Here is a 27337-nt window from a genome sequence, read left to right on the forward strand (position 1 = left end):
GATAACGTAATGAATGAGCGGAGTTGGAGTGTTTCTGATAAAGAGCACATATGCTCGTGTCATGCTCACTGATCTGCATACAGGATGTACTGTCATTCATTAGTGAGAAATGAGTGTTGGCGCACATACTGTAACCTACCCCAACATGTTAAGGTCTTAATAAATAAAGCTGTTGTGTTTTTAGTTTGATTAGCTTTATTCATATGCAGGCACATGACAGCAGACCACGACAAGCGGGGTAGCTAAGAGCCACCTGTCCACCGAGTGTTGTATGCGTGCATAAAGAGGATCAGTACCACTTCTGAAAAGTGTTAAAAACCGAGATAACAAAAAGTGGTTTACCTAAGAAATATCCAGATAAGAACCCATCAACATACATCATGTGGACACAAGCACTGGGCCACACCTCTTAATCTTTAAATACAGGTGTTTTCAGCACCCAGAGCTTGATGGCATGGAGCCCAGCAACTCGTGTAGGTCTAATGTGTAGATGGCACATTGCTTTTGTCTATCTAGTATATAAGAACAGAATGTTCATTAGTGGGCAAAGTGGAGGAGTGACTGAATGGAGTGGGTGGTTTCCTCCTGGCCAAGATAATCAATTTGATGACACATATTTTATTATCTGTTCTTTACTGTATTTTTTGCACCATAGAGAGATGTTTAATGAGTAAAAAGAGAGTCTGGTACATAGTTTGTCAAACCTGTCAACTTGCCATCGTCATAATTTACTTGCAGTTCGATAAGATTAGGTATAAATTCACAGATTATTTCCAACATATGCATTTTAATAGAGCGCTATGATAAGATGTCAGTTCCTCAGTCACTGTGCTTATTTACATTCATAAGCCCTGACAGAATAATTAGTTATCATTGGAGTTTGGCTAAACCTACATACACTGTGCTAGTGCTGTGCACCTGTGGACTATTTTGAGCACAACAAAACTTTTGTAATGCTCTGTGTTGTGACCAGTTGTGCTTGTGCTCGTCATGATGGACGTTGACTGTTACTGCTGGTAAGAGCTGCAATCTCCAATTATAACCAAAAAACAAAGAGCAATTGTCATGTGAAAAATCTTCAGTGTCTAAGCCTAAAACCAGTGCATCAGACCAGATGGCTTTCGGGTTTGTTTGCTTGTTTGGGGATTTTTAAATTTATTTTGTGTAACTTTGTAGAGTTGTGCATTTTAAAATCGTTCCTAAAGGTCAGACTTTCACTATGGAGTTCCACTCGGTTGTTTTCAGATATGTGACAGACAATTGCAGCTGAACTGCGTGCACTCAAAGTGACCTGTTAACTGAACACAGTCTTTACTCACCACATATCCTACACATAATCATTGTGTGTGTCTAACGTATTAAAAAAATAACATGTGTTGGGATTAAATTATTTGAAGTGCCTCAATTCTATGCTTTATATTAACTAAAATACCATATAACCATATTGTGTAGTATTAAGTAGGCATGGCCCTGAAAATAAAGGCATTAGACTAAGTGTCCTTGGGGGGTAGAAAGCTGTAGACTCTCGCCCACACTTGCCTGGAAGAAAGTAGATAACAGACGACCATCTTCTAGTGGAAAGTTACTGAAACACTGTTGTTTAGACTAGAAAGGGACCAGTAGATTGAATGTTTGATTGTAATTGATTGTTTATTTTGAGAAAAACAGGAATGGGATATTACACTGTTTTATGATGCGTTATACTGCTGATTTATAAGAAATACTGAGAATCATGGCCTTATTTGTCTGATTAGAAAGAACAAAACATACTGCGCAGCAAGCCAAAGTCATAACTTAGGCTCACTGAGAGAGACAAAGAGTTTGGAGGAGGGCGAAGCTATAAGAATGTGAGAAACGGTCAGACGCTTCGAGATTTTGCCAGACACCCTCCCTTGCACATCTCCCATCCGGACATCTGTAATGCTCAAAGTGTTTATGTGGAATAATGAGAATTGTATTGATTAAACTGATTGTTGATTGAGCATTAAACACCGAGTGTTGCTCTTCCTTCAGCCCAAAGATGAAAGATTTGGGATATTTAACACATGTTACAGTATTCACATTAGATTTGTCAGTAACGCAATAAAGTACTAAATTCATTACATTACAGCTACAACTATAACTACAACACTCAGCGGATTTCAGTTTGTGTTGGGGAGAAGAAAAATGGTGGAATGGTCTATAGTGAATGTGTGAACATTTTTATTTTTATTGCACAAAAGGACAAGAGCGCAACGGTAAAGTGCAAACTGCATCCAGGACAGAAACAGCAGCATTATACTGCTAACACAACTTCAGCTCTTCACAAGCATTTGTATGCTAACACAAAGGAACATTCAAAATGAGATGTAAGGTATACTAACCACCAGAGGCAATCCTGCACAAATGCAGGTTGTTAGAACACAGTTGTTATAGAGGGATTTAAAAACTGGAGGAGAGAGCAGCTATATTCATTCCTGGTATGGTTTATTATTGTCATTCTTGAAATTGTTGGACTTCGTGATCACATCTTGCAAATAACTGAAAACAATGTCCAAATGATTCCCATCCATCAGCTTTCTTCCAGGGGGGTGGGTCATATGTTTTTAGGAAGCTAGAGTATCCAGGAAAAAAAATCACAAAGACATAGGGAGAACATGCACATGCAGACAGGAAGGTGAATTTAAACCCAGGATGTTCTTGCTGTGAAGCAAGAAGGCTAAACAATGCACTGACATGCATGAGTTCAACAGCGGTGATACAGTATAATTAGGAAAAACGTAGATGAAATAACTCTCTGGTATGTAACACTCTCTGAAACTAGCCAAAGTACACTGGCTCAAGTCCAGGTGTTGAAACTACACCTTTTACATTTTTCATTTCTGAGCTCAAAGTAGCCCAAAGCTGCACACCCAAACACAGATGGATCTGGCTGTCATTACTGTGCCAGAGCACCGGAGACGGGAACACTGGGCCAGAGCCAAAACCCAGTGTTTTCTCTGAGACTCACCAAAAATTTGCTGTTGACATAAACAGCCAAATGCACCAACACTTTGTCTCACTGGTTATATTTGTATTATTTTGCTTAAAGTCAGTGTGATTGACATAGAATTTAATGTTTAACCAAACAGCTAATGGTATAGTGCTTCTAGTGGTGACAGTGTCCTTTGTTGATTTGTTGATTTGCTGTGAACATCCACATGCATTCTAATTAAATACCAGTTCATTATGTTTATATTTACATCTCCCTCATGAGCATGCAGTTGGTGGAATCCTTTTAAAAGGATCAAATTTCTGACTTAACCACACTGAGGGGGTGGTGGATGGGATAGGGGTCTGTGAGCACTAACAAACACTAAACATTGAATGTATATGTAACTTATCATCAAACTGCCGAGCTATCAACAGCTTTAGAATGCCTTTGGAGTCCTCAGTAACTTATTATCTGATCAAGTAAATTCTAAACAATGCCACACTAAAGGCAGGTACATATGAAGAAAAGGCTTCTTTTGAGTTTATGGTGGCACGTACCTCACTGACACTGGCAATCAAGTGAACATTTGAAAGAAATTATTTCACATCTTTCTTTTTGTGCTCGTTATTGGTTGGCATCACATGAGGTGAAAACGCTCCCTGCAGTACATGTGCTATGACAGTCGCCCCTGGCACAAACAGGTGCCCTGATAATGGCTTCTTTTGAGTAAACACAGATTTATTATCGGGAGAACCTCATTTCTCAAAATCACTGCAACAGTTTGCATCCCATTGTGAAATAAATGAAACTCCTGCAACTTGGTTCCCTCGGTAGGTGTCCATAAATCTTTATAACAAATCTATCAAAAATGACAGTCCTAATCATGACTCAAAATAAGCATTTTTCTTCAGTATCAGAACCAATTCAGTGTTTGTCTATACTTCCCAGCCATTGCTCGACTGCTAATTGGAACTGCTATGGAGCAAGACTTTTTAATATGTGACAAAGTGTAGGAAAATGCAAATGATGCTCACTGACGCCCACACTGGTTAAATGGGTGGACACCTGATGTGATGAGAGATCTTCTGACAAACATTCTTTGTAATAATAACCTAATGAAAGCAAATAGCAAATAAAATCACAATCAAAGTGTAAATGTAAACGGTAACAAATATCGCCCCTGTCTTACCTTTGTGGTTTTTTTCTACTTACCAGCACTCTCATTCATGTCCATGAACAAGCGAATAACTTTGTTACCATTTCACACACTGCCCTTATGCTGTAATGCAAACCATTCTGTATCCAAACCGAACTGGAAAATCGACGTCCATTAGCACAAAACAGTAACTTAAAATTCATAAATATATCATGAACCGTGTTGAATACACCACCAGTCTGCTTCAGTGTCACATTTGGCCCAGCAGTAAAAAAAATGGTTTCACACAAATTAAATTAATGTCCTTTTCCTGAAACTAACCAAGAGGTTTACATGCCCGAATACAGTCAAATCTGTCATATGGCAGTGTGAAGCAGGCAGGGTTGAGTACCCAAAATGCTGACTCATATGCAGGACTTAACTCCAAAACATAGCTTTATTGCTGGAAGTATGATTGCAGAAACCAAACTGGGAGAGACTAGAAAATGAACTAACAAGCAGAACACACAGCCGGCAAATGAGGGAGATCGTGACACCAGACTGCAGAAACTAAATACAGGAGTGAATCAGAGCAAAGTGAAAACAGATGGGGAACATAGCTGGCAACAATCTAACAGTCGAGACAGGGGGAAGCAAACCTGAACACGTATCGGATACTATCAAAGTAAAACAGGAAGTATGGGGAACACACACACTGAGACACAGACTGACGAAACCCAGGGCGAGAGAGCAAGGGACGAGAAAGTGCTGCTAAAAATATGAAAGTCTCAGCCACGCTCTCCAGTGCCAAAGTCCCTCCATCCAACCTCACAATACAGGAAAAGAAGGCCGTCGCTTCCCTGAGCAAAGACCACAACATCACTGTTTTACCAGCTGATAAGGGAAGATGCACCGTGGTCCTAAACACTACAGATTACCACACAAAGATCACTACTCTCCTCAGTGACAACAATACCTACGAAGCCCTAAAGCGAGACCCCACAAGCAGCTACAAAAAGAAAGTTATAGCTTGCCTTCAAGACTTTGAAAAGGACAAAATTATTGACCGCCTTACATATCACCGCCTTTACCCAGGGGATGTCATACCCTGCATCTATGGACTTCCTAAGATCCACAAGGAAGCTGTCCCACTCAGACCCATAGTCAGTAGCATAAACTCAGCCACTTATAACATTGCTAAACACCTTGCTACCATCCTTGCTCCTCTCGTGGGGAACACCCCACACCACATCAAGAACTCCACCGACTTCACCTACAAGGTCCAGAAACTTACCCTGGATCCAGATGAAACCATGGTGTCCTTTGATGTAGTCTCTCTCTTCACTTGCATACCCACCACGGAGGCCGTGGAGACTGTCAGAAAACGACTACAAGAAGACAGCTCCTTGGAGGACAGGACCAACTTCACACCCGATCAGATCTGCACACTGTTAGACCTCTGCCTCACCACTACATATTTCAAGTACAACGAAGGCTTTTACAGACAAAAACATGGCTGTGCCATGGGCTCCCCCGTGTCACCTATTGTAGCCAACCTTTACATGGAGGAAGTGGAAAGAAAGGCTCTTGGCTCTTTCGAAGGAAGAGTACCCAGCCACTGGTACAGATATGTGGACGACACCTGGGTCAAAATCAAGACACAAGAAGTGGAATCCTTCACTGCGCACATTAACGCTGTGGATAAAAACATCATGTTCACCAGGGAAGACACAAAGGACAACTGTCTGCCTTTCCTGGACTGCGCTGTGCACATTGAAGAGAACGGCAAACTCAACATCGAAGTTTACCGGAAGCCCACACACACGGACCAGTACCTCCTCTTTGACTCCCATCACCCTTTGGAACACAAACTTGGAGTAATTAGGACCCTACACCACCGGGCAGAACATGTTCCCTCTAAGCCTGAAGGAAAAAAGAAGGAACACACACATGTAAAGGAAGCACTCAAAACCTGCGGCTATCCTAAATGGGCGTTCTTAAAGTCAGCAAAGAGGCACAGAAAAGAAGATCAGACACCAGCGAGGGAGGATAAGAAGGACAGACGCAACAACATTGTCATCCCCTATGTAGCCGGTGTATCAGAGAAACTCAGGAGAGTTTTCTCCAAGCATGACATCCGAGTGTATTTCAGACCCAGCAACACGCTCAGACAGAAACTGGTTCACCCGAAAGACAAAACGCCAAAACACAAACTTAACAATGTGGTGTATGCTGTACAGTGCAGTGAGGAATGCTCAGACCTCTACATTGGAGAGACCAAACAGGCATTTCACAAGCGCATGGCACAACACAGAAGAGCCACCTCCACAGGACAAGACTCAGCAGTCCATCTGCATCTTAAGGATAAAGGACACTCTTTCGAGGATGCCAACGTTCACATTTTGGACAGAGAGGACAGATGGTTTGAAAGAGGAGTGAAAGAAGCCATCTATGTCCACTGTGAGCGACCATCTTTGAACAGAGGCGGGGGTTTACGACACCAACTCTCTGCCATCTATAATCCAGTTTTGAGATCCCTTCCCAGACGCCTTAACGCCCACTCACATCCTGGGCCATCTGACCTCAGGAATTCGCATGATAAGGTGGGGCCAGGTTTCACAATGAACACACCCGAAACTCTGGCTGATTGGGACCCACGCCCAGTTTCCCACCTTGGCTCAGGCGATTAGAGGATCATCAGGGGGTCCTTTTGTCCCTCTGTGGGGGTTTACTCCCACTAGGTTTATATCTGGGACTCTCCACCATTTGACCTTAGAACTGAAGAAGCTTCTCGGATGAGAGGTGAAACGTCTTCAAGCAACTTAAAGTCCAGACGCTTTTCTTTGCAAGCTCCTTTGACTACGATGACCTGGATGACTGAGAACCTTCACAGACATGCTGCTAAAAATACTAAGTCTATGTAGTTCATACTTTAAAAGCACCTGCATATATAATAACACTGTGTTAAAATTGCAGTATTGATGTCCACACATATATATTTAGATGTATACTGGGTTTTAAAATGAGGCCAGTCTTTTTTAAGTGAGGCTACTAAAGTCTAATCCTGAGCTGACTTTTCCCTCTCCTGAGCAGTGGACCAGTGTTTTGGCTTTGCCACTACATTGAGCAGATATGGCCATTTTCACAAAAGTCTAATATTGATCTATGGGACAGCAGCCCATTCCTATTTTGCCTTTACTGTATGGTTATCAGAAAAGAACCAGAGGCAGTGTGTGGATGGAGTAAAAGATGAAAAAGGTTTTTTGCTGGACTCTCTTAAAGCAGATTTTTTTTAAAATAAAATGATCGCAATGCACCATTTTAATGAAGTTCTTGTCATTGAAATCCATTTTAATAAGCTAGACTAAGGCAGAGCTACCACAGCGACAATCTCACTTGCACTGGACCTCAGAACGGGGAAATATTGCTCTCATTCCAGCTGCTTTGCCCATCTTTCTCTGAGTGATTCAGCTGTTTTGGATGGATTTATCAAGTGACTCGGAAAACTGCAAAAGAGTGAGAAGAGGATTGGGGAGGAGAGCTGATCAAGTGGTTTACTCTAATGAGGCCTGTCAACAGTGTTCTGCCTATAAACAAATAGGGTTGACAGATGACACAATGGCGGCAGTCGTTCCCTTCTCTCCAGTAAACCACCTGTCGATGTCGCTTTGGACTCCAGTAAATGTGTTGCTTTGTCAAAAAAGCTTACGGCCACTTTCTCTCTCTCGTTCTCGCTCACTGTCTCTCACACAATCAGTCTTGCTTGCTCTTCCACTTCTGTTAAACTCAGCCTCAAATTTTTTAGGGCATCGCAGAAAGTCATTAGTTATTATTTGCTTTGCTGTCTCTCTTCCCACACAGATGCTGTCACTTGACAGCTCTCTGCCTGTGCTCAAGAAATTATGAATTATGCCTGTGTCTCACTCTCTACAGGGGCGGCAAATGGGAAGCACCAACCATAGAGTTTCTTCTTTGTTTATTGCGTTCTCAACCCCCACCCCCCAAAAAAGACACCAACTCACGGCCTGTCAATCTTAACTACCACAGTTACCAAAATTGCACCAATTGCACCATATTGTGACAAACTGCCTAATTTGTATCAGCGTTTCAAGACTTGTGAGTTTCACAAAGAGAAAGAAGATCACTTTTTCTGTTGTTGTTGTCATTTGTATCCAGCAAAGTGGAGACCACCCGCAATGAAATGTTCTCCATTTCTTAATTTTACCCCAAACACCAGCATGGAGTCATCGCCGTTGCCCCAATGCCATTCATTCGGGTTTGATTGGTATTCATTCAGAAGTCTGCTCAGTGCGTCGCAAGCTGTGCAGCCTCAGTATGAAGCTGTTTGACTTTAGTAAGAGCATGTCAGATTAAAATGTAATTCATCAGAGAGATTGGAGGCATAAGAGTCAGGGCAGGCTTTTGGTCTCTTGCAGTTCCCAGCACATTGCATATTTGGCTCTTTAATCCAGTGGTGGGTATAAGGCCCGGAGGCTCCAAAAGGCTCTGAGAAAACACATGTGACAGGCCCTAAGCCGATGACTCACATTAAATATGGGTGCTGTATACCCATTTGAAGCCATATGAGAGGATGGCAAACAACTGGGGGCTTGCAGCTTGTTGCCTAAGAGGATTTTCAAATAGACTGGATTTTTTTTTCCTCACATTCTTTTATGCATTCAAAATAATAAGAGCATTGTGCAGTTTGCTGTGGTCACATTGGGTTTTTGTGTTATATAATGTAGTATATTATCGTGGTGTCACTTGCACAGGAAGCCTCTATACATCGTTACGTGTAGTTCAGATTATTAATGCTAATTCTTCTATAGATGATTTAGCTTTCCATTCAGAACTAGAAACATACTGCATGGTTGCCCGGGGCTCTGTGTTTCTGCCAATTTCCTTAGTGATGCTAGCATAGAGAAGCAGAAAGCACTGATTTAGGAAGTGTGTCAGTCCTTCCTAAGAACTTGTGCATAACTAATCCCGTAAAACCCATTGATCACTGACACAAGCCTTTAGACATATCGAGATATCGATTACAGATTCTTAAAGATGCTTATTTAGCATACAGGGCTTTCCCTTTTAACTGCAGCTTAGCACATGACCTAAACAGAGGCCTATTTCCAGCCTATAAATGCTTCATTTAGACCTGACCCACATGAACACTGCTAATACTGGTACTCTCATGAAATCATATCAAAACCCAAGTTCTGAAGGTTCATTTTGGGCATCAGAATGGATGTAGGAAAGGCAATGCCAGTTGACCCACAAGTTCAGGCAGGCCCCAAAGTCAAGCTCTGCTGCAATCCCAGCAGATCAACTGATCTCAGTGCCAGCCCACATCAGCTGATAGTTTAGCTGATACATTTCTATGAAGCCACACAGGGCACACTATTTAACCTTGTGTTAGCCCGCCCACAATTGCTGCACGTCTGTGGGTCACGTTGGAGCCCATCTTTCATTTCTGATTCATTGGATTAAAATCTAAAGGGTTTAGGTGAAGTCTTATGCATTATGTATGCATGTCTCTATAATCTCCAAATACATTATGTACTCCTAGAGTAAATTAACCTGGTGTTATGAATAGTGCAAGTCCACCTAAAAAGGAACCAAGAGTTTCCCTTTGAGTGGGACCAGTTTGAAATTTTACTTTATCTCTGGTTTTGCAATTATTCTCACTTCTAATTGATTCGATTTAAGAAAAGCTCCTTTCTCTAAGATCCCAGAGGACTGACATTTTACATGTGTTTGCATGTCAGAGATTCCTTAACTTTAAAACGTAGCTATAGATCATGATAACATCTTGTATCATGCCGTTTTCTGAGTGAGGACAGTCCAGTTATGTTGTATTGAAGTTTCACCAGTAGTGCAGACACAGATCCCACAATATTTATCTTAAAATGAAATTAAACAATATAATATAAAGAAGTAAGAATATCGCACTACATTTTTAAAAGAAGACTAACAATTAGATGAGCGTTGTTTATTGAAGCTCGCATATTCTGCATTCTTTCCAGCCGAAGTGGAACTCTAACACAACACTTTTATGCTGATTACAGAAAGTTAAACACTTGCATTAATAATTTTGTTGGCATTAGTAATTGAAGGAGAAAACTAATTTGGATTATTTTTTTTCTAAATCTCTAATTGGCAGTAAAGACATTCTGATTCTGGTATTAGTGAATTAAACATACTGAAAAGGTATCAATGTCATTACTGCATGAAAAGAAAAATTACATGGTCACCAGATACCTGTATTTATGAAAAAAGTATTTAAATAATTGATGCAGCATCAGTAATTCTAAATAACGCATTGATCTATGTTGATTAGTTAAAAATTTCTAATTATTTAATACAAAAATAAAGTTAAAATACTATTTGCTAGTCTACAGTGTAATTCGAGAGTGGACTTAAAAATTAGCTCTCCCTCAAGAGTGACAAAAGAAAACAATAACACTGTGGACCAGTCACAGTTTCTTTATTAAGCTGTCCTCAAGTGAGATCCCCTAAAACAGCTAAAACCAGGAAGTAGAGTAGTTGAATGATTTATATTGTGAAGTTGAAGTTCACTTCAATTCAGTTTAATTGCAGTCTTATTTACACGACGACACTTGCCTAAAAGCACTTTATATGGTAAAGTAAAGACTCTATAACTCCTCCAAGATGTGTTAATCAATCTGGATAAAACTTGCTATATAAACTCCCTATGGGACCAGGATTATCAGTGTCTATGCAGCAATAATTAGTGGAGTGTGTGTGTCTGTGATCAAGTGTTCATCAAACAGGTATTACGATGGTACTTGTAACTGATTACTTGGCTTTAAACATAAAATATGTAGCTTACAAGAACAATAAATATGTATTTACTATTCATTTTTCATCTTTTGTTGTTTATGAACAGCCATTTTTGCCAACTGATTACAGGCTACTTATTCAAGTGTGTGTTTGGGTTTATAAAAAGTAGCCTGCACTACTTTGTAAAAAGTGAAGCTGTCAGTGTTTTATTTTATTTCCAGAAGTCAATACCAATAGGGCTCTCCAGTTGCAGTCTTTTAAAATTGTTTTGTATCTTCATGATGTTTGCCTATCAATTTTTTTGCCTTGGAACAGTCAGTCTCCTATGTACGTTCTCCATCACTAGAACAAAGTCTTCATCTTAAATCGTTCGAAGAGGCAATCCTGTCCGATCCATTTTGCTATGTCTAGCTCTGTTGTTCTTTAGTGCTACGTCTGTACTTTGAAGCACTTACTTGAAATATTGCACACCAGCTTCATTTGCACTCAGTGACTGTCCTTGTCATTGGAGGCTTTCGATATCTGTGAGACTGAATAAAGTTGTTTGTTTTTAAATCAATTTCTTCTGACTTTTTATTCTCTCACCCACTCCCTTCTCTCACGTACACACACAAAAGTTGTCTCTGTTCTTCTGCTTCTTCCTCTCATCTAATATCTTGCTATAAGTATGCTACACTTATTCAAGTATGTGCTCATCTTTTTCATCTATATTTGACTTAATTTGAAAAAAAAAAACTATTTCATTCACTACATGTTGAATGTCAGTCTTACAATCAAAGTGCAGCAGTGCTTTATATGTGAAATATGTAATAATTATATTTCCCGCAATATCGATCGATCGATCGATATGGAACTTTTTGGATTGTATTAGAGATCAACTTCTATACCTGCTGCCAGTTAGAAGATTTTTTCCTTAAGTGGTAGTACAGGAATCAAGAACCAGTTTTTGTAGAGAACCAGTTCCCAGTAGTCTACTTCCGTGGAATTGTTAGTCGTCTTTGTTCCTGATCCAGTTTATCCCACTTACTTGCACTGACACAATCAGCTGATTTCAGTTTGTATGCTGGAGGAGAAAAATAGTTGCACATTCTACAGCATGGATATGGATGTTTTATTTTTATTGCAGAAAAGGAAGAGAGGACGATGGTAAAGTGCAAACTGCATTCAGGACAGAAACAACTACATTATACTGCTAAGTCAACTTCGACTTTTTACAAGCACCTGTACAGACAACATGCTAATGCTAAGTTAGCCAAGATCTCATAGTGACATTAAATCTGAGTGAATGCTGACCCCACCCCAGCAACCAGACCCTGAAGCACAACAGGAAACTAATGGATGAGCAGTCAGGCTGCAGCCTCTGTTTCTACCTGTTCACAGTTCTACAGCAGAATGACTGTTGAGATCACTTTGAAGTCTCTTTGTGCTGGTTTTTATCTTTCGGTGTGTGTTGTTGGCTTTATGTTCCTACCTAAATACTGAGAGAAAGATCATATGTGTGTCCTCATTAGGACAGGAATTTGTGTTAATGTGTGAGATTTGACCACACAGCATCTAATTAATTTGCATGAATGTAATGTATTTGATATGCTGCTTGGAGATGGTGGTGACTCTCATAGTTGCACCAGTGGGAACCCAATAAGAATTGATAATTAATCAAATTGATAAGCAATACAGATAATGCAATTGGAATCTCTAAATTCTTATCATTTCCCATTCCCAGTCCATGAACTGGAGGTTAAACTTAAGCTTATGTATTTAAGGACTAAAAATGCGCAGCCAGCCAGAAAGGACATCAAAGATGACTGACTTGGCTTCTTTTTTACTACACCTTCCAGGACATTTCCAAATCTGAAAGAAACAGTTAGAGAATACTGCTCTTTGAACAGCATGGAAAGCTGTGCTTACTAATTCAGAAAAAGAAGAAGAAGAGACTTCATGGATGGAAGGATTGTGGTAAAATAAAAATAAAAAAAGTATCAAAAGGTATTTCTATAGCACATAAAATACAACAAAGTTGACCAAAGTGCTTCACAGTCGGTCAGAGCAATAGCATAAGACAGAATAAAAAAAAGAAACAGTTAAAAGGAGGGCAGAAAACAATATGACAATTGTTTGAAACAAAAACTAGCCATAAAATAACATACTAGTTTGGATCAAAAGCCAGAGTAAAATAATAAGTTTTAAGACGCAATTTAAAAGACTGGATGGACTCGGAGGAACGAATATAAGGAGGGAGGATATTCCAGAGTCTGGGAGCTATGACAGCAAAGGCCCGATCACCTCTGGACTTCAGACGAGACCTCGGTTGCGTCAGGAGCATTTGATTGGAAGATCTAAGTGCCTTATTAGGGATAATAAGGCACAGTTATTGAAGGGAACGAAGGGCAGTTATTGGTCACTGAATATTTATTATTTATATTTATTTTGAATTTTTTCTGAATTCACTAAAAATACTTTCAAGTTCCCTGCAACATAAATTGCAACAATTTGTAGATCAAGGAAGTGCAACTGAAAAAGTATTTGCTTTTGGAACTGTACAGTGCATAAAAGGATCATGTCCAGTTTTACCTGTTCACATTATGGTCTTATTAATAGTACAGTGACTCCCTGAGCTGTTCCTTTGTTTTAGATTTATGTCATGTTAGAAGTAACAAATATATTGCACATATGGCACATCTTCTTGTAACAAATGCCACAGATTCAAACAACTGGCAGAAACGTCTTAATAATTTTAGAAAATAATTAAACTTAACTTGATTCAGCACAGCACTTTAGGTGTTTTTCAGTGGTCCCAAATGCAGGGTAGCAAAACTCTAATTGAATCTAATCTAATCTAAGGTGTGCAACACTACACATAGGCACACGGAGTTGCTAACTCTCTTACCTTCTCTGTTGATCCAGGACTGAAGGTGCGTGAAGTGATGATCAACGTGTCACGCCAGCAGGTGGAAGATTTCCATGGCCCCGAGGACTACTGGTGTCTCTGTGTTGCCTGGAGCCACTTGGGCACATCCAAGAGTCGAAAGGCTACTGTTCGCATCGCTTGTGAGTTTGCAACTCTCCCCTAAGATGTGAAAATTTAGGGCATGAATTTTCAAGTTTATGTAAAAGAGAAATGGTATAAAGACTCAAAGTTTTAACAGCAAACTTGTGACTTTAGTTTTGGCTTGCAATCTTGATTGCAAGATTGAATGAAATGATTGAATAAACATACAACATATTTTAGAGAAGATGTTCATTAAACACAAAAGAACTATAGATGATAACCAATCATGCATATATGACTCTTCCATTTTATCTCAAAATCAGTCCTTTTCCTATACTGCAGGGTACTTCATGATGCTATAGATGTCACCACATTTGGTCCATAAATATGATTTATACTTTTATTTTGAGGGCATCTCCTCCAATTTACACATCAAAGTGTGTGCTGGGGAGTGCTAGTGCATATGTGGAAAAGGGGTATAAAGGCTTTTCTGTCTCCAAAGGGAGCCATGTGAAGTTTGATAAATGCGATGATACTTGTGTCAGCATTGTTTGTGGGAGAAGACTGCAAGATTGAAAATGAAAAATAATCTGGGGGTGTGGAGTTAGAAGAAAGGGGATTTACTGGGGCTCATCTCTGCTTGAGGCTAGAGGATAAGGATATATTAGCTGCTACTACCTTGACACAATGAAACCTCTGAGCAAACTGCCAGTGGTACCCAGGGTTTCTGGGTATTGTAGGCAAAAAGATATGTAAAGCTAAATCAATGGAGAACTATTTAAATGGTTCTTGTAATGAGCTGCATGTAAGACCCATGGACTAAAACAAAGTTTACAAATATACAAACTACACTGCACAAGTTCAGCTGAGAAATGTAAAGGCTTGAACCTGCACAGACATCCAGCTGTTTCTTTGTCACTAATAGATCAACGGATAAAAGAGAGATGACATAAAATCCTCAAGCATATTGAATTATAGTATGACTAGCTCTCGGGTACTGGAAAAGTGATTTTTCCCCACATAGGTCTGTGTGATAGCTTTATAATGACATCAAATGACCACTCAGACCTCTCTGACATATGATTTACAGCATCTGTTCCCAACAAAGGACAACAACCCTGTTTCATTGGACCAAAATCTGTGACCATGGCAGCAAAAACTTTTTATCAAATGAATAATTAATTCCCACAAAATAATATTGTCTAACCAAATGGGACGCTTTTTTTATTTACAGCTACTGGTGTCCAGCAACCAATACTGTTTTCAATTTTTAGAGCTCAAATCTGAAGGTGTGGAGTGAAAAAGACATGTATTTGGCAAGGTTCATGTCTACTTGACACTGCTATGCTGGTAGAGGTAATGCCAGGATAACGTGAACTTCTGATGGAATCGTGGGCTGTATTCAGAACAAGCATAATGGCACTCACAGTCCAAGTTATGAAGCTTCAAGCTGAGTGCTTTTAATGTTGGTATTTGTAAATGAAAAGGGACAAACAAGGAGTGGGCTTCACTGAGAAACTGACAAACCACACTCTGCTTTGTCCTGGTTTTTGAGACTAATTAGAACAGTAGTAGCTGAATTGCTCTGTGGGTAATAAGGGCTCCTTTTTCAAAGAAAGAGGATGCTAGCTTAGTGGCCCATTATGTTAGCAAACAAAATTATAACCTTCAATCAAAAGTGATCTATTTTTTTGTTAACACTGGTTAAAAAGCATAGAAACACAGAAATACTGAGAGGTTCTGCTGAAAATGTACTTCCTTATCTTATAGTAAGACATTTCAGAGATTCACTGTGTAGTTAAAGGAGAGTTTCACCAGTCTGGCCCAACTCAGGTCAAAGTTTGCTGTATGTAAAGTGACTCTGACATTGATTTATTTATGCAGGCATGTACTCCAAGGGTCTATATATTTAAAAAAAAAATACTAGTTAATACAGCATTATAATAACATGACCATGTTATAACAAAATATTTGTGTCTCGTGTTTTATTCAAGTTTTTTTAACCTTTGGTCCATTTGCTTACTTTATCTAAAGCAGTCTCTGAAGAAAATGTTGCACACTCCAACTTCAAAGTTGTAGCAACCAGTTGTATTTAAATAATGCCATATAACAAATTAACAAAACTATCTGGCAAATGATTTACAGTGTCTGTCCCCAAAGAGAGCGGAGTGTACAGACAACAGAGCCCTCTCCTTGGACCAAACTGTGCGAGCGCAACAAGCTGATTTTATCTTGAATTAGATTTTTTAGCAATGAAATAATCAATTCCCAACAAAATGCTCTCAAGTTAGACACAATCAGCTACTTTCAACCACTCCTGTCTGAGACCAATACTGCTGCATGTCAGTAACCTCTAGTTAGAGGTTACAGAATTTGTAAGCCAAGCGAAAGTCAAAATAAATTAAATACAGTAAGAAAGCAACATATTTCTTTTGTCCTTTGAGAGAAAAAAGAATATGTTTGGTGAATGACAGTAACTGTCGAGCTCTTTATCTACTGAGATTTGGGTGTCACTGTGTTTGCAGTCATTTTACACTGAGTGTAGCTGCCAGCTGAACTGAGGTTTTGACTGCAGGCTCAACACCTTCCCTCCTGTATGTGGATCTTTTACATGCAAGCAACCTCTTGTGATCCCAAGGGTTCATAAAAACCCATTCATAACTGAAGTGAAAATTTCAAAGGCACATTCCTGCTTTATGTTTTAACTGGTTTTCAGTGAATAGCTGCAGCGCAATAAGCTATCAAAGGCAGTTTGGAAAATGGGCCGAATAGGATCTGTCACTATTGTATGCACATGAGTGCCCAGGATGATCATAGCAATCCTGCTCACTTCATCCATCCAGCATATCCTTCAAACCACCTTGTTAACAGATTACCCAGCACAGGGCCATTGGATCCTCTCTATCGTATACAGGCTACAGTGGATTTTGAAGGTCGTGGTGTGCAGAGGGGCAAGCCTGCGTGTTAGCTGCTAAAGGGAATTGAGGCCAGGCTGACCGTGACACTTGACACCTGACAGCAGCCTCTTATCTCCCCATACAGACCTGAGGAAAAACTTTGAGCAGGACCCCCAGGGGAAGGAGGTCCCAATCAATGGGATGATCGTTCTGCACTGTCGTCCTCCGGAGGGAGTGCCCGCTGCAGAGGTAAGTCCGCTGCTCCTCAGCTCCGCCTGTCCCAAAAGAGAAGAAGCTTATACTCCCACTGAGCAGAAAACATACGCATCAGAGCGGATACTTATTCTGTGAGAGTAGCTCTGTGCCACTCAGAAAGTCGATTCTACCTTCAGCTCCGCTTTCTCTGACCTTTAAGAGATTGATATAGTTGTGTTTAGAAACTAGTGATAAGTGCACATAAATATTTGGACACAAAGGCACTGGCTTCAAAGTCAGCTAGACACCTCCTGATGAAGAGGATTCACAATATAGCTTTTAATCCAAACCTCTATCCACAATGTTGTCAATAAGATCTACACATCAGCCTTTCACATGTTCTCTTAGCCATGCAAACCAGAAACATCTGGCTTCAAATGCAGAAGTGGGATGTTGCTCCCTGTCCTCCTGGATTCTGTTGTTTGATCTGTCAGCTTCTACTGCGTGCTCATAAAAGGGTTGATTGTGCCTTGCGGTTACTATATGGATATTCAGGATAGGGATTGCACCACTGCACCTAAGAAATTATTTACAAAGAACAGTGGATATTTTTCACTTGTCTGTTATCTGGGCTGAGTTTATTTACATGCACATCATGTCCCATTTTCTCCCTCAAAGTCTGTTCCTGGGGAGGCTCATATATCACAATTACCATGAGAAACTTCATTAGTTATGGCTTTGATATGATCGCGACCTCTGATCTTCCGCAGCTTTTGTTACGGCCCTAGCTGGGCCTCCTGATACTGCCCTTGTGTGGGCGTGGTGTTTCTCTCCGCCTCCTCCTCTTTTGCTCCACCCCTCTGTCTCTCTCTTGCTCTCTCTCTCCCCAGGACACAGCTGCTGCTTATTGGACTCACTTACCACCTGGGCCCAGTCAGCAATCACCTCTCTGAGGTCATATAAGCTGGGGATGAGCTGTGAGCAGGGTGTGGGGTGTTCTCTGGTGTCTCTGCCTTGTGTGGAGTTAGCATCGCTGCTTTACGTGAGTAGTGTGGGCTTGTGGGCCTTGGCAGCAGTAAGCCAGCTGCTGTTAGTGACAGGGTGAGTTTGTGGGCCCCTGGAAGTGCCTTCTCGTGGTGTGGAGTTTTTGTTTGGTTGTTGTGTTCTTTGTTGTTGCAACCTTTTTTCTCTTTTTCTGAGTGTTATTGGTAAAACGGCGTTGCTGGCTCTTTATGTTAAGATGATCTATAATAAAGACTATTTTATTTACTAAAAACACTGGTCTGTTTTCCTTTCATTCTGTTCTGGACTCATTTGTTACTGGTCCCCTCACTCGCATGCCTAGACCCCTTCGGGTGGGACGTAACAAAGTGGGGGCTCATCCGCGATATGAATAGAAGGAAAATTGAGTTTTTGTGAGTTGTTTGCCGGTGGCCTGGTTAGTTGTATTGTATCGGCTGCGCTCCCTCTCCAGTTAGCAAAAGGGGAGTGTCTAGCTGAGCGTAAGCTCCTCCTTCAGGCACTCATTTTTTATTTTTCCTTTATTATTTTCGGAGTAATCCCGGGTGGGGATTAGTTCCCTGTCGGGGGTAGGCTTGTCGGTGCTTTGTGCACTTGATGCTTAGCCTTTAAAGTTGCCTCGAGCCTGGTACACTCCAGAAGCTAACTAGGCTAAGATTTTAGTAGGCAGGTCTGGGGAGAGGGTCGGCGGTACTTTTATTTATTGGTTAACCTCTGGCCACGCTTTTCCTGCCTGTTTTCTCATTTGTGTATTGGAGGTGGTGCTTCTTTGTTGTTATTGTTAGCCTCAGGTAGTTTTTTGTTTTTAGAGTTGATGGCTACCTTTGATATTGCCGTGTTTAAGAAAAACCCCTCGCTTGTCCAACTGGACGCCTGTAGGAAGAGGGATTTGCATGAGGTGGCATCATGTTATAACATTTCTGTCTCCACAGCTCTGCGTAAGGCTGAGCTGAAAGCTGCTCTTGTGTCTGGCTTGGTGGAGAAAGGGATAGTGGCCTTGCCAGTATCTGCCAGTCAACTTGAGCATGGTGCAGCATCTCAGCCCGTTCCACAGGCGCCAGCTCAAGCTATAGGTCTATTGGTGTTGACACCTGGTGATCAGGGGCTGCCTGAGGACAAACCCATGACATTGCCTCGCTTCGAACCCCTCTCCATTGAATCAAGTGAAGGCTCGAAGCAGGATGCTAAGCTCCGTGTACGCCTGGCTCGTCTCCAGTTAGAAAAGGAGGACCGTGAGAGGGAGTTCCAGCTAAAGAAAGAGCTGGAGCTTAGGCGTTTAGACGCAGAGCTTGCTAGAGCCAGAGAGGTCTAATTGAGGAAGGTGGAGGCAGAGACAGCTGTGAGGTTGCGACAGCTGGAACTCCGGCAGGTTTCCCTTCCTCCGACTGCCTCCATTCGTCAGGCTGACACCTCGTTTGACGTAGGTAAAAAACAGTCGTCTGGTTCCGATGTTCCGTGACATTGAGGTCGACAGCTACTTCGAGTCGTTTGAACAAATAGCCACGGCCTTGCACTGGCCACGGGATTCGTGGGCCATTTTGCTCCAATGTAAGCTGGCGGGTAAGGCTCAAAAAGTTTGTTCCTCATTGTCAGCTCAGGACAGTCTGAATTATGACAAGCTGAAAAGTGCCATCCTGCTAGCTTACGAGCTAGTCCCAGAAGCTTACAGGCAGCATTTCCGGGGATTAAAAAGGGGACAGGGTCAATCCTACCGAGATTTTGCAAGGAAGAAAAGTGTGCTTTTTCATCGGTGGTGTGTGTCCAGCGAAGCTACTGACCTGGCGTCAATGCGTGAATTAATGCTGGTGGAGGAATTTAAGAACTGCATCTCCGAGCAGATTGCAGTATACCTCAGTGAACAGAAGGTTTCCTCATTACAGCATGCTGCAACACTCGCTGATGAGTTTGCCCTCATCCGTAAAACCAGTGTCATTAAGCACAACCGACGCGATGACCTAGTGAAGGTTAGTGATGTGCCAGCTACACAGTACCCAAAGGGTAAGGTACTTTTGTCCCATTCCAAGGCAAAACGAAAGTGTTTTTTCTGTTTCAAGTCTGGCCATTTAATAGCAGATTGTGGGGCCTACAAACAGAAACAGTCAGTCTTGAGAGTTAGGAGTGTGCCAGCTAACAAAGCCGATACAGGCGTGGTTTCAAGAGCCAAAACAAAGCTCTGTTTCTTCTGCCACAAACCTGGCCACCTGTTTGCTCACTGTTTGAAAGCAAACTCAAAGCAAAATCGATCTGCTTTCAAAAGAGTGAACTGTGGTTCACAAACCAACAAAGTTGCCAGTCCTAGGCAACAGTCGGCACATAATTGCTCAGTGGTGTCATTTGGTCACTGTCAGAGATCAACTAATTGTAATCTGCCACCTGTTGACTGTCTTTCGGGTCCAGATGACCTGCAGTGTGACCCATTGTGTACGACACAAACACTCAAACCTGCACCTCTGGCTAACCAGCATGCCTTTTGCCATGACCTAGCGAAGAAGCATCAGAGAAGTGATGCTGTACGGCCTTCTAGCTGCCTGATGGGTTCTCCATATGTGATAGCTCAAAAGACATTTGGCTGTCATTTGGGACACTATGTTGAGGGACTTGAGCCAACCCCGTGCAGTGTTTTCAACCCATCAAAAAGGTCTTGGCAGATTCGGCAGGGTATGCCTAACCGTTATTATGGTGCATGGTAGGTGATATGTTTAAAAGCTGGGTAGGACATTCGGTGACAAACCACTGGTTTGTATTTATGGGAGGGGGTGTTACGGCCCTAGCTGGGCCTCCTGATACTGCCCTTGTGTGGGCGTGGTGTTTCTCTCCGCCTCCTCCTCTTTTGCTCCACCCCTCTGTCTCTCTCTTGCTCTCTCTCTCCCCAGGACACAGCTGCTGCTTATTGGACTCACTTACCACCTGGGCCCAGTCAGCAATCACCTCTCTGAGGTCATATAAGCTGGGGATGAGCTGTGACCAGGGTGTGGGGTGTTCTCTGGTGTCTCTGCCTTGTGTGTGGTTAGCCTGCTTGAAGTGTGGAGTTTGCATCGCTGCTTTACGTGAGTAGTGTGGGCTTGTGGGCCTTGGCAGCAGTAAGCCAGCTGCTGTTAGTGACAGGGTGAGTTTGTGGGCCCCTGGAAGTGCCTTCTCGTGGTGTGGAGTTTTTGTTTGGTTGTTGTGTTCTTTGTTGTTGCAACCTTTTTTCTCTTTTTCTGAGTGTTATTGGTAAAACGGCGTTGCTGGCTCTTTATGTTAAGATGATCTATAATAAAGACTATTTTATTTACTAAAAACACTGGTCTGTTTTCCTTTCATTCTGTTCTGGACTCATTTGTTACTGGTCCCCTCACTCGCATGCCTAGAGCCCTTCGGGTGGGACGTAACACTTTCATTAGTAAATCATAAGAAGACATATGCACCATACTCCAAGAGACAAAAGTAAATCTTTCTTTTCCATATAGCTTGAGTCTTTCTCAAACAAAACTGTCATATTGGTACCAACTGTGTTGTCTTTCTTTGTCATGAATAACGACATAGTTTGGTTTCTAGCGGACGTAAGTCTCATACAGCATTTATCCCTTCTAAAGCTGAGCAATTGCCAGTAGGGCCAAGAACACATTCAGGTTTTCAAGGGTAAGTTCATATCATACCTGTATATCATCTTTTTTCATAACTTTGAAAAATTAATCATATGTGATCTACCTGTGTTGTTGAATGTCCTCAGGTTTCCTAAAGATTGGATTTCATCCATATTACAAACTCCTGATCCACATTATTTGTTACATTTACTTCAGCATGCAGATTATCAACATGTTTTACTGACAGCAAAAAATCTCAAGACGCGGTCACAGCAACAACTTGGCTTTGTCTTATGCATTTCTTCATCACGTTAAACTTTCTTGACACAGTAATCAAAGTGAAACATATATATCTGCTAATTACTTTTTATGAGTTTAAGCTCAAGAGCACATCACGACCGCGTAGGTGTTCTGATAAGATTTGATTATCTGTATTTATGCTATAATTAGATAGCACACTGACTGCCATCAGATCCTTGCTATGTAGGTGTGGTGTAATTACAGTTTTGTTTCCACCAAATGTCCACCAAAACCATAACCACTTATTTAGTTAGACCTTTTTTTTTTATTCTAAGCAGGTGCTTTTATCACAGATACAAGGCCTTGGCTTAATAATCAGCCCATCAGTCATAGTAGTTATTGTTGTGACCCATATATTTTTCCACCATGTTCTGTTTTGTGGTCCTCAGCTTCAGCTGACAAGTTTCCAGGTCCTCTAAGATCTGTCAGTATATGATACAGTGTTCTGGCTACAATGTTTGAGTAAAGGAGTAAATTCATGTCTTCAGAAACCTCCATTTTTTTGGACAGGTTAAAGCTGATTACTGCAATAAAAGTCAATAACCTAGTAGACTATATTTGTTTAATCTTTTATTTTCTAGCATTTTATACATCATATTATTAAATTGTTATTTGAGAACATATTTCTGTTGTTTTCTGAGTTTCTGACTTTGTATACATAAATGTGGCCAGTAAAAGTAAGAGCATGTGAACATTTAGATAGATGGTGCAAGTCCCTGTCATCTTTTTGCTAACACTTAATTATAAGGGTTTAACTGTAACTGGATGTTTGTCTTTTAATGTCTGTTACTTGATGACCCTGATAACAAGTCAGGTGAAGCTCAGGATCAGGTCTAGGTCAGATAACAGTCAGACAATATTGTTATAAAGTTTTTAAAGGACACCTATATGCTCTCTTGGATTTTTTGTCATATGTTCCGTTATACCAGTGAGCTCCATCTCTGAACATGTTTTTTCTAATCTTGGCTCTTTATGATGTCAGTAAGAGCAGATTTCCCTGATATAGTCACCTCAGGTGTGCTCTAGATGCGAGCACAACAGTCGCACCCATACTCTTTCTTCTGAACCTTCTGTTTATGAGGGGCAACCAATCTGAACAAAGTTGCCTTAAAAGAAGTTGGGATGGAGTTGAAAAGGCTTGTTTTAAGGTGAGGATGAATAGGGGAACTGCACCAAGTGTCAGTATATCATAAAAAAGGATTATTTGAACTGTGTATCAAGCAGAGCTACTCTAAGATCCACAGAGGATGCCATCGCCCACGTCCTACACACCACTCTCAGCCATGTGGACAAGAAACAGGGTAACTATGTGCGAATGCTGTTTGTTGATTACAGTTCAGCGTTTAACACAATAGTGCCCTGCAGACTGTTCACAAAGCTGAGGGATCTGGGACTTAACAGCCATCTGTGTGCATGGGTGTTGGACTTCCTCACTGGCAGAACTCAGGTGGTGAGGGTGGGCAGGTGCTTCTCCAACAGCATCACCATCAACACAGGAGCACCTCAGGGATGTGTCCTCTCGCCACTGCTCTACTCCCTCTACACTTCAGACTGTGTGGCCACCCATGGCTCCAACACCATTGTGAAGTTTGCTGACGACACAGTGGTGTTGGGTGCCATCTCCAACAACGATGAGACGGCCTACATGGATGAAGTGAAGAATCTGGCATCATGGTGCCAGGACAACCACCTCCAGCTGAACGTCAGCAAGACCAAGGAGCTGGTGGTGGACTTCAGAAGGAGTCAGCACAGAGACCACAAGCCCATTATCATCAATGGAGCTCCAGTGGAGAGGGTGCAGTCCTTCAAGTATCTTGGTGTCCACATCTCCTCAGACCTGACATGGGCTGCCCATATTCAGGTCCAGACCAAAAAGGCTAGGCAGCGCCTGTATCACCTACAACGACTGAGGAAGTTCAGGGTCTCTCCAAAGATCCTCAGGATTTTCTATACAGGCGCTGTGGAGAGCATCCTCACACAGAACATGACATGGTGGTTTGGGAACAGCTGTGTGAAGGACCAAAAAGCTCTCCAGAGAGTGATCCGTACAGCAGAACGCTGCTGCAGGATTGCTCTCCCCCCGCTTCAGGACACCTACACCAGGAGATGCCGGACTAGAGCAGCGCAGATACTGAAGGACCCGTCCCATCCTGGCAACAAACTGTTCCAACTTCTGCAATCTGGTAGAAGGTTCCGCATCATCCGGGCAAGGACAGAGAGACTCAAGAGGAGCTTCTATCCCCAAGCCATCCGGGCCCTAAACACACACACCCGCCCTCTCACATCATCTATAATTGACTGAGACAGGACTCTTCCAGACACTAAACCAAGGCACAATGTACATTTCAATTCCTTTAATTTTAAATATGTTTATATTGTCTATCCTGTAAAATAGTCAGATGTCTATTCATATTAATGTACAGAATTTACCTGCTCGCTGCTACTACTGCACATTCACCCAATGTAATGTATATACTATATATATATATATATATATATATATATATATATATATATATATATATATATATATATATATATATATATATTTATATATAACAAACACCACGCCCCTGCGGGCGGTTTATCCTTCAAGCTCGGGTCCTCTACCAGAGGCCTGGGAGCTTGAGGGTCCTGCGCAGTATCTTAGCTGTTCCCAGGACTGCGCTCTTCTGGACAGAGATCTCCGATGTTGTTCCCGGGATCTGCTGGAGCCACTCGCCTAGCTTGGGAGTCACCGCACCTAGTGCTCCGATTACCACAGGGACCACCGTTACCTTCACCCTCCACATCCTCTCGAGCTCTTCTCTGAGCCCTTGGTATTTCTCCAGCTTCTCGTGCTCCTTCTTCCTGATATTGCTGTCATTCGGAACCGCTACATCGATCACTACGGCCGTCTTCTTCTGTTTGTCTACCACCACTATGTCCGGTTGGTTAGCCACCACCATTTTGTCCGTCTGTATCTGGAAGTCCCACAGGATCTTAGCTCGGTCATTCTCCACCACCCTTGGGGACATCTCCCATTTTGACCCCGGGGCTTCAAGGTTATATTCGGCACAGATGTTCCTGTACACTATGCCGGCCACTTGGTTATGGCGTTCCATGTATGCCTTGCCTGCTAGCATCTTGCACCCTGCTGTTATGTGCTGGATTGTCTCTGGGGCATCTTTACACAGCCTGCACCTGGGGTCTTGCCTGGTGTGATAGACCCCAGCCTCTATGGATCTTGTGCTCAGAGCTTGTTCTTGTGCTGCCATGATTAGTGCCTCTGTGCTGTCTTTCAGTCCAGCTTTGTCCAGCCACTGGTAGGATTTTTGGATATCAGCCACCTCCTCTATCTGCCGGTGGTACATACCGTGCAGGGGCCTGTCCTTCCATGATGGTTCCTCGTCTCCCTCCTCTTTCTTGGGTTTCTGCTGCCTGAGGTATTCACTGAGCACTCGGTCAGTTGGGGCCATCTTCCCAATGTATTCTTGGATGTTCGTTATCTCATCCTGGACTGTGGTGCTAACACTCACCAGCTGTTACCTCTAAAGAGCATTTTGTTGTTATTATTATATTTTTTGCTTCAAGCATTTAAATCATGGTTAGAGCCAACTTAAATGGAGGCTCCCAGGGAGATGGAGGACACGTTTCATACACAGTGACCTGCAGTACTCACTCATCAGGGCAAATAGTGTTCAAATGTCACCAAATACACATTTGGCACCAAATGTCCATTCCTCTTATTTTTATGTAGACTTGCAATAATCAGCATGAACAATATATGTGTGACTGCTGTGTGCAGGAAACAGATTTAGGCAGAGGTCAGCTTCTGGCCCCGCACTGTCTAAATGATTCAACATGAAAATGGAGGAGTGATGTCATTTCAGTGCTGCAGAACCCACGGCGTGGATAAAAATAGGTGAATCCGTGCGGCTCAGACCGAATCGCAATGTCCCATCTAGTCCTTTGTCAACACAAATGAGCCCGGCCACAAGAGATGGGAGTGAATAATGTAGGGAGCACAGGGCAGATATCTTCAGCCCAGTCGATTTCAGCGCACCTTGTCCATGAAATATTGAGATGGCGTCCGTGAGTGCGCTAGTATGAGGTTTCAGTGACTGCAGCTGCAGGATGGCTGCTGCTGTGGTAGGACCAATAGGATGCGAGAATGCAGTTTGAAGTGCAGCGCATAGGCTGTGTTTGGGAATCAACCTCGTCAGCAAGGATGTCAGTGTGAGCTAATGAGTCTCCAGTCACTCGCGGTGGAATCATTTTGCATTATGTGGTTACAACAGTTTATTTAGGCTGGAGTCTGACACTGAGCAGGAAGGTCTCCTGCACTCTGGAGATCTTTATTTGCACGAGGGAGGGGCCATGGCAGATGTCCTGTAGTCCACCTCCTTTTCTGTCGTTTAGTTATTCCTCCTACTCTGTAACAGTCAGCATTGTTTGTCTTTTCTGTTTCTTTCATTTATGTACAGAAACCCCTCTAAAACCATGAATACATAATTATGTATGATGAAGAAAAGCACTGACCTGACATTAGTTTGGCTTTGTTAACTCATTCACTGCCATTGAAAAACTTACGTTGACTGCCATTGACGTCTATAGACGTCAATTACGTTTTCAATGGGAGGGGCTAGAATACAACCTCGGGCAGCTTGTCAGTGAACATCAGACTGCTTGAAATGTATTTTTCACAAAAAGCTCGTTTTCTCCCTTTTTTTGGTCAAAACAGGCATTTTTGGTGGAACCCACCTCTCTTCTACAGCTGATTACTAAAGAATGGAAAATGGTAGAAACAAGGTTTTTTTTTTGGATGGAAGAAGAGAGTCTGTTCTTCATTTTGGTAGGTTCAGCGTTTATGTGATCATAACACACAGTTTTCTGTGGCTCTTCAAAAATGAGTAAAAATGCTCAAAAACCCTGGCAGTGAATGAGTTAAGTAGTTATGAAAACATAATACAGCAGTGTCCTTTTTAATTGTGAAAACCTGTACAAAGACAGTTAAGTTCCTCATTGAAAAGGTGCAGTAGGTCAAGTGGAAGATTAAAGTTGTTGCATCTAGGCTGACACTTGCGAGTAGGAGTGAGTGGTTTTATATCTCTGGGGCTCAAAATTTGCATGTTAGACAACACAGTGCTTGCTGAAACTTTTGATTGGGGGAGCTTGTGTTGTGGCTGTGAACAGTCAGACAGGAAGCTCCGCTGACACAACGCAGTTTTACCTCTCTAGATCACTTTCTTTGGAAATATAGTGTGCACCTGAGTCTTTCTAGTTATTATTATTGCGATACTTCAGTCTAAATCAAATCTAATTCTGTAAGACAGAATTTATATATTTATTTTTATGCAAAAACATTCCCATATAGACAAATTATGCTTTCTCTTTTGTTTGAGTAAAAAGAAATGTGATAAATGATCATACAAATGCATAATGTTAACTACAATCCTTTAAATCTCAGCAACTTGTGAGAAGTCAGCAAGTTTAAGTTTCTAA

General features: G+C 41.8%; 1 protein-coding gene across 2 annotated transcripts in view; it reads left to right on the plus strand.

The window, feature by feature from the left end:
* Positions 1–27337, plus strand: part of LOC113033469 (netrin receptor UNC5D-like) — a 292976-nt gene that overhangs the window by 141175 nt on the left and 124464 nt on the right. For both annotated transcript variants that reach the window (XM_026187285.1, XM_026187286.1), the window contains exons 3-4: positions 13791–13934; positions 16918–17021. In XM_026187285.1, coding sequence (XP_026043070.1) covers positions 13791–13934; positions 16918–17021 — 248 coding nt within the window. The remainder of the gene's footprint in view (positions 1–13790; positions 13935–16917; positions 17022–27337) is intronic.

The sequence above is a fragment of the Astatotilapia calliptera genome, chromosome 12 (genome assembly GCF_900246225.1).
Source record: "Astatotilapia calliptera chromosome 12, fAstCal1.2, whole genome shotgun sequence".
Lineage (NCBI taxonomy): Eukaryota > Metazoa > Chordata > Actinopteri > Cichliformes > Cichlidae > Astatotilapia > Astatotilapia calliptera.